Source organism: Lolium rigidum, chromosome 6 (assembly GCF_022539505.1).
Source record: "Lolium rigidum isolate FL_2022 chromosome 6, APGP_CSIRO_Lrig_0.1, whole genome shotgun sequence".
In the NCBI taxonomy this organism is placed as follows: Eukaryota; Viridiplantae; Streptophyta; class Magnoliopsida; order Poales; family Poaceae; genus Lolium; species Lolium rigidum.
The window spans coordinates 326,230,667-326,242,091 of NC_061513.1; the positions used below are offsets into that span (position 1 = coordinate 326,230,667).

An 11,425-nucleotide genomic window follows, 5' to 3' on the forward strand; every position below is an offset into this window, starting at 1 on the left:
TACGCCGCCGAGCCAACCAAACTGCGGCAGCGAACGACGGCGCCAAGGAAAGGCAAGTGGACAAACGTTCGGTACTGGCGTATTGTTTGCTTGCCTCCACACCCTGCCGTGTGTACATTATGCAGGGGCGCCAACGACAAACACTCTTCCACCTCATGCATATGCAGGTACTGGCACTACTAGTATATAATAGTGTATATATTCCCAATCAAACCGTAAAAAATCAGGCATATTCACTTCACAGATAAGGCTGGGGTTTGTGTCTTGGCATGCTGCAGAGAGATGCTATGCTCGTTGTAAATGGCTGGTTCTTTCCCAGGTCGCGTCAAGCGGTCAGCTCACTAGCCTCTGGAAAGCTGCACGTTCAAAGGGGTATCAGGGAGGGACGGACAAACCGAACTGCATCGCCCAAAGCGGTCAAGAAAGACGGCCAGGTGTCGACCGTCCACAGGCGCTCCTGGACGCGGCAAATGCTCAAAGAATATCTCCAGGTCCCAAACCGTATCAACACACGCTATACACTTCTTGTTTTCAACGAACGTCTCTCCTCTCCGGCCCTCCTCGTGACATCAAATTATTTACGAGCGATCCAGGTCTCTCTTAATCGTAGTACACGCACTGCGTAAGCTGAATTTGACGATCTAGCTAGGTACATTGCTGCTGCTCATGCTCGGATCATCTGCGCTGGAAGTTGAGGCACTTGATGGCGAGCGCGAAGACGACGGCGAAGAGCACGCAGAAGCCGACCACCATGGTGGCCACCACGCCCAGGAAGTCGTGCCGGAACCCGAAGTGCTCCTCCAGGAACGCCGCCACGGTGGTGGACCTGATGCCGTCGGCCAGCAGCAGGGGCTGCTCCAGGTCGCCGAACTGGGAGGTCAGGAGCCCGTACAGCGTCCATGACACCGGGTTGGCCCAGTAGTACCACCTCCACCACACAGGGATTAGCTGCATTATCATTATCATTTGTTAATAACGGAGTTGTTAATATTTTTTAGATAAAAGGCAATTCCATGCCCTGCTTTTTCATAGAAAGCAACAGAGTTGTTACTCAAACAACACAAGATGGTATGTGAGAATATCTTTGTGCATTCCTTCGATCCAGAGGCCTGGGCTAAGTTTTCCTTTTCGAAAAGAAAAAGGAAAAGAAAAATGTGAGAATATCTTTGACGCTATTCTTGGATACAAGTGGGTGTCGAGCAAGACAAGAAGTGTGTGTCAGCATCCACCGAAATGATATAGTTTATAGTTGTTTATTTATTTTCTCTAAATGATTGACAAAACCACGAAAATGTATCCATGTGTCTGCTGGTTTACAGCCTGGATAAAAGAATTCCCCCTCTTATCCTTTTTTCTCTAAAAGGATACCCTTTTTGGGAAGACAAAGAAAAGTTTGCAAGCCCAGTGGTCCAGTGCTACTGCACAGTGATGTCACTCATGTATGAAGCCCATATGGCCCGACACACTATGTAAAGGCCAGCCAAACATATTAGGGCCCACCTACGACAACTAACTTATCATAAAATATATAAAACTCAATGTTTTCCTAGTATATCATGTGGAGTTGCTTATTCAACTCTAGAGTGCAAATAAGAACAAATCTTAGGATCATATGCCAGCCTCAATCATTGGGTTTGGATGTTGTGCACTTCAAAAAATTCTCCTCTAGAAGATCAAAAGAGTGTATCATATTTGATTTTTCCAAAGGCCATCACTAAAAAACCATACCCTAGTACTCGATCATATCCAGGCTACTAAACCGAAAGTAACTGTAGGACGCAAGTTCTTGGTTGGTTTTGTGGAGTCAACAAGAAGACCGTTATGTGAAATGCAAATCATGGGGGTGCTATTTCTTCCATACCTTTCTTGGAATCATGAATCCACAGAAGAGATTCCACAACGTGTAGAATGGGGCAGCAATAATAGGCGCAACCATATGGTTCGGAGTAATCGCCGTTGTCATCATGCCATAGAAGGTGAAGTACAACAGGGTGAAGTACATGAAGAACAGAAACCACAAGAACTTCACTGTTGTCCACTCAAATGAGCCCAGACTGTAGAAGATTGTGCCATAGACAAGCGACTGCATAAGAATATAAGGGAACTCCACAGTAACCTGCCGAAGAACAGTGTGTTAGAAGTTCTATCATGATATGAGAACCAGCTATGCTGAGGGAACCAATGTTCCGGACAAGAAATTAATATACCAGAGAGAATGCGAAAGGCAATGCTGAATACATTCCAGCAGCTCGCTCCCTGTATGATACAAATCTTTCGATGGAAATCACAGGTTGAACAGAAGTGGCGTTAGTAATCCCTATGAACAGAACTGCCGCATACATGGCACCCATGGCATTGAATATATCATGTTGGGTCTCCCTGAAATTATAAAACGACATTATGGTCAGATAACCATGAAGATTGCTATGTACAGGTACGCCGGAAAATTAGTGCCGGAAACATTAGTGGACACACCTTCTAGAGCCAAATTTCCAGCAAATCGTCCCAAACATCAAGGAAATGATGACAGTGTAGAAGAATCTAACTGCAGTGTATTGAGGATTCCTCCAGTATGATAGGTTTTGCTTCCATAAGCAAGCAAGAAACTGAGCACAGAATGGCTGCGCATACTTGGTGGAGAAAGTAAGCTCTTTCGATTCACTGGTCGGTTTGCCCAGGGTCTCAACGATTTCTTTGGTCTGCCTGAAATGCAAGACAAATAAGTATGAGTGGCTAAAAGGTGACCATGAAACATGCAGTGAGATTAAAAGGGACTTGTATTTACAGAAATAATTTCGACTGTCGATAGTATTCAGCAAAATCCACTCCAAGAATTTGTTCCATTTGAGTACTTGTGACCTCCAACATCCATGCAGCAGGATTATAGCCATCCCTGATTTTAGGCACTCCTGGAATTGCCTGAATATAAATTTCAGTATGTAAGTACAGTGGTCTAGTGTAAGTTTCTTCAGGGAGAAAGCACATACTGCAGAACATACCTCAAAAAACTCAACCAGATTGCGTGATTTGGAACCCAAGGAACCAGCATATATGAGTTGACCTCCACGCTTCATAAACAAAAGCTGAGCAGCAAACGCTTAAGTTAGGAGAGGACAATGGTGGAATCTTAATACATCCTTAATAATACTAGTACAAGATATAATCATGTCAGTTTCAAATTTAAGATCAATGATACTTTCATAGAGTTCTGGAATGAAATTAATGTATGTGTTATGTCACTGTTAAAAACAAATATTCTGTGGAGAAATCAACCTCATCAAAGGACTCAAATATGTCAATACTTGGCTGATGGATGGTGCACACGATTGTCCGTCCTGTATTAACAATATTTCGTACAGTTCTCATAACAATGGCCGCAGACCTAGCATCCAATCCTGATGTGGGTTCGTCCATGAACACAATAGAAGGATTTGCCACAAGCTCCACAGCTATCGTCAACCTTTTACGTTGTTCAGTAGACAAACCGTTAACTCCTGGTAAGCCAACAAGAGCACCACTTAATGGATTCAGCTCAACAAGTTCCATCACCTCTTCCACAAAAGCCTACGGAAAAAAAACATCAGGGATCAAAAGGACAACATGAATAATGTCTAGAACAAGGAAGCACAGAACTTTAGCCGGTGCTTACTCTCTGAGTGTCATCATTGACATGAGAAGGCAACCGGAGGCATGCCGAATATAACAAAGACTCAATCACAGTCAAGCAGGGTGAATGGACATCATTTTGTTCACAATAACCAGATATCCTAGTAAAGGTCTCTTGGTTCTTAGGATACCCAGATATAGTGATGCTGCCTTCTATGAGTCCTCCAGTCTTCCGGCCAGCTAAAACATCCATGAGAGTTGTTTTACCAGCACCACTAACTCCAACAAGAGCTGTTAGTACCCCTGGTCTAAATGCTCCAGTGACATCAACAAGCAACTGCAGGCGGTCTTCTGCAATACCTTGTTTTTTCAATTCCTGATAGAAAAAGTGGATGAACGCATGAATTATACTGACTTTTTTGAACATTTTATGCCATACATATGGGGCTACCTTTGACGTACCTCTGGTACATCAACATAATAGTTGATATTCTTAAAGCACATCGAAAGGGGTTGAAAGGGTAACACCATGCCCTTCTGTTCTTTCAGCTTAAGACCTGGAACACAGTTATCGAACGGAATCAGGGGACACAGTTAGTAAAATGTCAAAATATCTTGTGATGTAAGAACTAGGTCCACATAATTTAATTATCTAGCACTACCATTTAGTGAAGTTGAGTGCAAGTAAGATCTCAGCTCTAGGGCTACTCTATCACTCTTCCTCCTGGAATCCCTGTGTCGAATTGCATCCTTGGACACAACAGCTTGTATATTCCCGATTGCTGTGAAGGATAATCACTTGTGAGAATGAGAATGTATTTTGACTAAGTTCATTTTTTTGTTGTTGGAGTTGAATATAAACTTACGGTTGAGAATTGTCAGGAACAACGTAAATAAGGCATTCAAAACAACCGTGTAACCCAACAATGCTCCAACTCCAATCCAAAACCAATATTTTTCCTTGAATAATCCATATCCAGTGAGTACAGCTTCACCTAAGGTGATGTTTGTGTCTGCAAATGGCTGCCATTAAATCAAAATAGAGTGAGTATCAGTTACAAATACTGAACTAGGCAAGGCAAGATAAGAACTTTTGTTGGTAAGACTGCCATATTACAGGTTTGTTCCTAAGAATAATATGATTACTCAATTAATTTGGGATTCCAAATAATTACTCCCAAAAATATCCATGTGTACCCGTGTGATGTTGTTGCACAAAACCAAATTAACTAACTATAACCGACTGGTGCCACGGTAAGCCTTCATTGAAATTCTCACAAAAGATTATCAAGTGTTACCTTGCTCCAAGAATGTCCATGGAATTCATTTACTGATATAGCATTTTGTGCATACATCATAGGAGATACCCAATAACCCCAAATCCACCAGGCTGGTATGCTTTCTGTTAGATAGTCAGAAACGGATTGCAAAATATTAGATATATAATTTGGAAATATACTCTGAAGTGGTTGATAATGTTTGAGAGAAGTCAACCTTTGGTTATAATGAATCCTCCAAGAATCATAACAACCAACAAAGCAAACGATCCAAAGGTATTAGCAACTATCATATTTCGCCCCAAAGATGCCATGACTCGGAAAAGAGCCAAAGATGTCTGGTGCAGAAAGAAAAGCAACAAAAATTGTCCCAGAAATCTGCACATGACAAACCAAGATCAATCGATAAGATCTCGGAATCTATGAACAGAAAGCAAAATGAACAAATCCATTGTCCTGTCAGTTACCTTGTGAATTGGGGATCATAACCAACGACGTAATATGTTACAAGTGTCCACATTCCTGATTCAATAAGTGAGGTTGGAATGCTCAGGAGCCAAGAAGGAAGTGTATAAGCCCATGGTGGGTAGAAGTGCAAGTCTCTGTGCTTGTAAAGAACAGGAAGTTTCGTCACCAACATTGAGACTTCAGTAAACCCGTTGAACAGAATCATCACAATTGCAAAATAGAGGGCTCCAAGATAAATAATCCCATCATCAACTGAATCATGGTGCATTGTTGTTCGAAAAAACACTGTCATTGTGATAAGGGCCACAAGTAGAAGCTGGTACAAAAAGATCATGTTAGAACATATTTAATTGATTGTGAAAATAGTTCAGAGCGACTTGCACTGACAACCGGTAGTAACATATGTTGTTAAACTACCATGACTTGTGGTATCCTAGCTTAAGACCAAGAAACAGAACTTCTGACTGTGTAACATACATTTAAGCATGCTAGGGTAACATTCATGCACCAGCTCGAAAAAGTAAATAGCATTTGTGTTATATCATTCATGTCTTGCCATTTCAGTTTGTAATATATTTGTGTTACCAAGGACAATATAGTCTTTTATTTCTATTATGGAACAATTTTAGACACAATTTTGCATAGGCTTTCCCTGTCAATTATCGAACAATTATAGTTGCCCTGTTCATTCATCTATTGTATTACAATAAAATAAAGGGCAAGATAATCGCAGTTCAGTTACGATACTAAAGAACAATAGAAATATGGTGAAAAATAAATAATCTAGCCTCTGATTTGGTGGGCTTTAATTTTGAAGTCTTACTATACTTACAGATAAAAAATTAAAATAACTCTCACAAACGAAGATCTAAGTATCAAACTATTAACTTGGTGCATTGGTTAATTTTAAAGGCTTGCATTTGATAATTGGATTAGGGATATATTAGCTTCAAAAACAATAAAAAGTATGTATGTTCCACTATATATAACAAGTCATCCCTTTCACATATCTACTTAAATGTGATGTCAAATATCACAAATGAGTGTAATTTGAGATGTCAATTTTAACACTATAATTCCCATTGAAAGTTTTATAGGCTGAAGTGTACCATACAACACCCTGCACTTGCGCAGGACAATCGCTATTTTTCTAAGTTCTAACTGTCATAGTACTAGTCTGCAAGATGCCTCTCCTAGTTGAAAATACCTGAATGAATTTGAAGACATAGATGAATGAATTTCTGTTCATCAGCAGACGTTGCCACTGGAAGTTGGACTTCAGAATCTCTAGCCTCTTGACACCATAACTTGAAGTTGAAAGAGCGGCGGGATGATTGTGTTTTCTATTGTATGGCCTATCCAATTCCTCGTGCAACCTCTTACCAACAACAAACGTTTTGAAGGCTTCAGCAAACTTTGATATGGACACAAACTGGTATGGATAATCATATTGGCACCAGTATTGCTGTTGATCTTTCTTGGACAACACCTGCAACACAAGAAACATGAATATACAAGAAAAACCCAGTTGGCATAAATATACCATAGAAAGAGCAGAATCGCTTACTTCTTGCAAAAAATCAGCCACATTTTTTCTTTCAGGGCACCTGAATCCCATTGCAGCAAAAAAATCAACAGCATATTCACGTGGTCCCTGGTATACAATTTGACCTTCAGATATAAGAATGACATCATCAAATAGCTCATAAGTTTCTGGAGCAGGCTGCAGCAAGGATATGATTGTGGTGCCATCCAATGCATGTGTAGAATGCCTTAGGTACTTGATTATCTGATGTGTGGTTGCACTATCAAGGCCAGTCGAAATCTCATCCATGAATAGAACACGAGCCGACCCAACTAGCAGTTCACCTGCAAAAATAACTGATATCAGCACAGAAGTTCACCACAAGAACCTTGTGAATCTGGCAATGTCCAAGTAGTGTGAACAACACTAAATACCCCCAAATATAAAAAAATAGTACTCCCTTCGATCTAAATTAGTTGTCGCATATTTAGGAAACAAATCTGTCTAGGTTCACTGAACCTACTCATTATGTAAACTATAGTAGTTCATTATCTAAAATAAATATAGTAGGATGTGTCAACCTGTTGTCAGGCGTTTCTTTTGTCCCCCGGAGATTCCTTTGATCATTTCATCTCCGACAATGGTGTCAGCACAGTTGTCCAGCCCTAAAATCTTGACTAGATCAAAATTAGCAATTCAGAAATCTTGCCAGAATCAGGTAGTCAAGATGATATGAAAAAAAAGGGTTGCCAAGACCAAAAAAAATTAACAGTCATAAGGAACTTTTGAAAATCACTAATCAAGAATATCATTATTTTTCAAAAAAACACGAAAACAACCTTTGAAAAGGAGCAGTAAGACTAGTAGAATTTTACAAAATATAGTAAATTGCAAGTTCTACCATTCAATTCGAAACTCGTTATACAAATAAAGAATCATTTCTCTGCACATAACATCAGGTATTTTGACCTTGCATTGCGCTTTTGCACAATTTTTCAACATCAATACGATCTGATCCCATCAAAAACCCTGACTGTCTAAGCCCATAAATCAGGAAAAGTAATGACGTAAAAAAGAATAGTAGAACAGGACATGTGCCAGAAAATACATGTATGCTACGACTGACCAAACTAAAACTAAAACAGCAAACAGCAGAAAGAGACATGTCACATACCTTCATTATATACTCGGCCACGAGACTTGTCTGTCTACCTTCAAGAGCCAATGCCTGAAAAATTGTAAAACTTATGATACAGTCGCAGATGAAATAATGTTGGTACGTCCAAAGCTAGTTGGATGTATTGTACCTTCATGAATACATCAAGGTCCTCATCAGGCTTTATCCCAGCATTCTTTTCTCTCCTCAAAAGTTCAACGAGCATATCTAACAGTGGGCAATGTCAAAAGGGAAATAACCAACGAACAACATCAATGACATTGTGGTGCAGTAACCTACCATACTTTATGCCAACACCCTGACATCGCCCAGCAAATTCCAGGGTTTCTCTGACGGTCATCTCTGAAGCATGAGAGTCTTGCTGACTTACATACGCTGATGTTCGTTGAGGCACAAATTCATTTAGATGGTGGCCGTTGTAAGTAATACTCCCAGACATCTGCAGTTAGTGATGATAGTCAGTACTAATATTGCACCATGGTTTATAGGGTCACTATGCCTATCAGAATAGTTGCAACAGAGAAACAGTATTCTAATATGACAGAAATAAGAGTTTGATCAGATAATCATTTTCAGGCTGCGCAAGAAAAAGATAACAATCAAGTGACACAATACATATTTGCCCTAAAGTGATCGTATAGCAAAGATCTGATCATGATGTTTTCGTACGAGAACTAAAAGTAAAAACCCAATTGATCTGGTATCACACCTTCAGTCCAGGACCGAGTCGTCCAGCAAGGGCTAGAAGCAAGGTAGTCTTTCCAGAACTTGGAGGGCCCAAAAGCAGTGTCATTCTGCAACAAGAATAGAACATCAAGGCCATCAGAACTTTCATTTTCTCTGAGAATTCTGTTAGAGAGCTTAGTCGATTGCAACAGAAAGTGTGGTAATCTTCACAATTCTACCTTGATGGCCGAATGATCCCGCTAATGGTATCCAATATGGGTAACTTGACTCTTCCCCCTCGGTAGATCCTCAGATGCCTCAGAAATGCCTGAATTTCGAAGAGGTAAAAAGTAAAAAACCTTTGACAGTAAATCGGAAATTACACTGCTTCAGTAAATAATTCACAAGAGAGTTCGTATTTGCAGCATATAATAAACCCCAACTTCACCCACAGTAAAACAAGGGTGGTAAATCGTAGCAAGCTCCGACATGTTATTTCACAAGCTGAATCGTAATAACCCACAGCAAAATTACTTTCACATGCTGAATTACTGGAGAAGAACTGATAGGGAAGTGAAATTTGTTAGTACTCCATCCAGCTGTGGATCACGGGCCAACCAACCTCTGTCATGTTGCATATGAAGTTGGGGATGGTGGGCAGCGCCCTGCTGCCGACATGCACGTACGCGTCCACCGTGAGGTCCTCGTACCTCACTTCGATCTTGGGGAACTCTATGCTCACCCTGCATCCAGAAAAACGAAGAACAAAACAAAATTATCTCAGTGCAAAGGGCAGAATGAAAATATCTTTTGCACTGCTCGAAACCAAAACCGGCGCGATTCTAGGCGCTGCACCGCATCAGAGACGCGACGCAGCAAATCTGCAGCTACCAGTAGAACGCGAACAAATCACAAGTCGGGACGGTGGGACCACGCGTCAGCCGCTCTCACTATGCGCATCTGGAACTCATTTTTCGAACAAGCTAGCGCGAATAGAATGCTACAAGCTTCTCCGACTGAAGAACATGCAGCCGGCATGGAGATGGAGCAACAATTTTGGGGCAGCCGCAGTCTGTCTCTGGCTCAGCCAGGCAGATGTGCCGGTTGGGCCCACGTGTCAGCGAATGCAGGCAGCACTGGGATGGGACCCTCGACGCTTCCTCTGGCTAGAACTAGAAGCTTTGCAGGGCACGCAGACACCGAGGCAGATACGCACGCACGACGGTGACGACGACGACGTACGGGAGAGCAAAATGTATGTGTGTATGTACTAGGTGGAGGTAGGGGGTTGGTAGCACTCACGCGTCGAAGCGGGCGCGTATGCGGCGGAAGAACTGCTCGGCGTCGCCGGAGTCGGCGAGGAGGCGGTCGACGAGCGCGGTGCGGTCGCCGGAGGAGAGGCCGGCGACGTCGACCTCGCAGAGCACGTCATCCCCCTCGACGGCCGCGTCCCCGGATCCCGGCGCGACGGCGGGCGACCTGAGCAGGCCCCGCCTGGCGCGGGCGACGGTGGGGAGGCGCTGCAGGGCGGCCCAGCGCAGCGCCTCCTGCTCGTCCTCGGCCTCCCGCCACGACCCCGACCGCGCGAACGGCGCCTCCGCCGCGGCCCACATCTCGCCAAAACCCTAGCAGTAAGTAGCAGGAAATGGTGGCGGTGGTAGGGGTGGGTGGTGGAGGTGGGGATTTAAGGAGGGGCGTAGTACAGTGGCAATGGTGGTAGAGGGAGGGGTTGGGCTGGATCCACCGACTCGCCGCATTCATGGCGCGCCGCGCATTCTCTCTCTCCTCGCTGTATGCTACAGTACCGTTGTCTCTCTCTGTAATTGTTGGGAAATTTTGATGATCCGGCGGAGCGGAAGACGGAAGCAAAACCGAAAGAGAGGGAGGGAAAGGAGACAGCCTGGCTTTTGGGGTAATACCGTTCGGTTTGGTCCGTTCGGGCCACCCACTGTCATACGTAAGTGAGCACAGCTTCTAGAAATTATCACTCGTTAGCCCGTTTAGGATTGCTTAAGCATCACTCTGTTACACCACTTACTGGCCCATTAGGTGTCATCTGTCATCAAGGAGAGACATGCAAGCGAGCACCCAACATTTTTTGACAAATCTAACCCTTCTACTGAACTTTAGCCTCTTCTTTCAAAAAATTTAGCTAGGTCTGTTTTATTTTACTGCTACACGATCTGGCAATACCATTGAGTGTGGTAACGTTAGGGGATCTAGCGGTAGCCTTAGACGTTGTACCGCTCAAGCGGTAGGGTTTAGGCATGGAACCGCCAACGCGACGATGGTAGTACCACGCCTAGTCGTACCATCGAAGCGTTTGGTGGTACAACAAAAGGTAAGATCTAGCTAGAAATTAACTCTAAGCTAAAGTTTCGCGAAATGGTTAGATTTCCCCAACTTACCAACCCATCATACATCCTTCGAGATCCGTGTAATACCCTAGGTTTATAGGACACACAATGGTAGATTTAGGATTTGTGCATTCATCTTAAAATGTGGGGGATTTTTTTTTTTTTGCTTTCGTATTAAACCCAAAGTGATCGAGATCCTGACATGATTCTTGATGAATTAGGAGATAGCATCAGGGTTATGTTTGGTTTCGAGATAACTTTTGGTGATACTCACCAGAAAAGGAAAAAAACATGAAAAGGTAACTAAATATAACAATATTTGAATTTAAAGTGGAATTTGAATCTTACA

At 42.6% G+C, this 11,425-nt stretch overlaps 1 protein-coding gene across 1 annotated transcript; it reads right to left on the reverse strand.

Moving 5' to 3' along the window:
* Positions 1-550: 550 nt before the first annotated feature.
* On the reverse strand, positions 551-10,332 carry LOC124664737 (ABC transporter G family member 31). The gene is made up of 24 exons (XM_047202184.1): positions 10,022-10,332; positions 9,342-9,489; positions 8,959-9,047; positions 8,763-8,847; positions 8,333-8,492; positions 8,184-8,260; positions 8,051-8,104; positions 7,458-7,548; positions 6,919-7,220; positions 6,559-6,840; positions 5,351-5,667; positions 5,101-5,261; positions 4,905-5,008; positions 4,473-4,629; positions 4,269-4,388; positions 4,069-4,163; positions 3,650-3,982; positions 3,274-3,564; positions 3,000-3,083; positions 2,786-2,919; positions 2,476-2,703; positions 2,208-2,379; positions 1,862-2,116; positions 551-948 (listed from the first exon to the last, which is right to left on the reverse strand). The coding sequence occupies exons 1-24, from the start codon at positions 10,330-10,332 to the stop codon at positions 676-678; spliced, it is 4,323 nt and encodes a 1,440-aa protein (XP_047058140.1). The 3' UTR covers positions 551-675.
* Positions 10,333-11,425: the final 1,093 nt, after the last annotated feature.

What these genes read in the sequence shown, in the direction of transcription:
- LOC124664737 (XM_047202184.1), bottom strand. Translation starts at nt 10,332, where the DNA reads ATGTGGGCCGCGGCGGAGGCGCCGTTCGCGCGGTCGGGGTCGTGGCGG. An exon ending in AGGATTCATTATAACCAAAG is followed by an intron (nt 5,009 to 5,100) that starts GTTGACTTCTCT and finishes ACTATCTAACAG; the next exon opens with AAAGCATACCAGCCTGGTGG. An exon ending in GATTCATGATTCCAAGAAAG is followed by an intron (nt 949 to 1,861) that starts GTATGGAAGAAA and finishes ATGATAATGCAG; the next exon opens with CTAATCCCTGTGTGGTGGAG.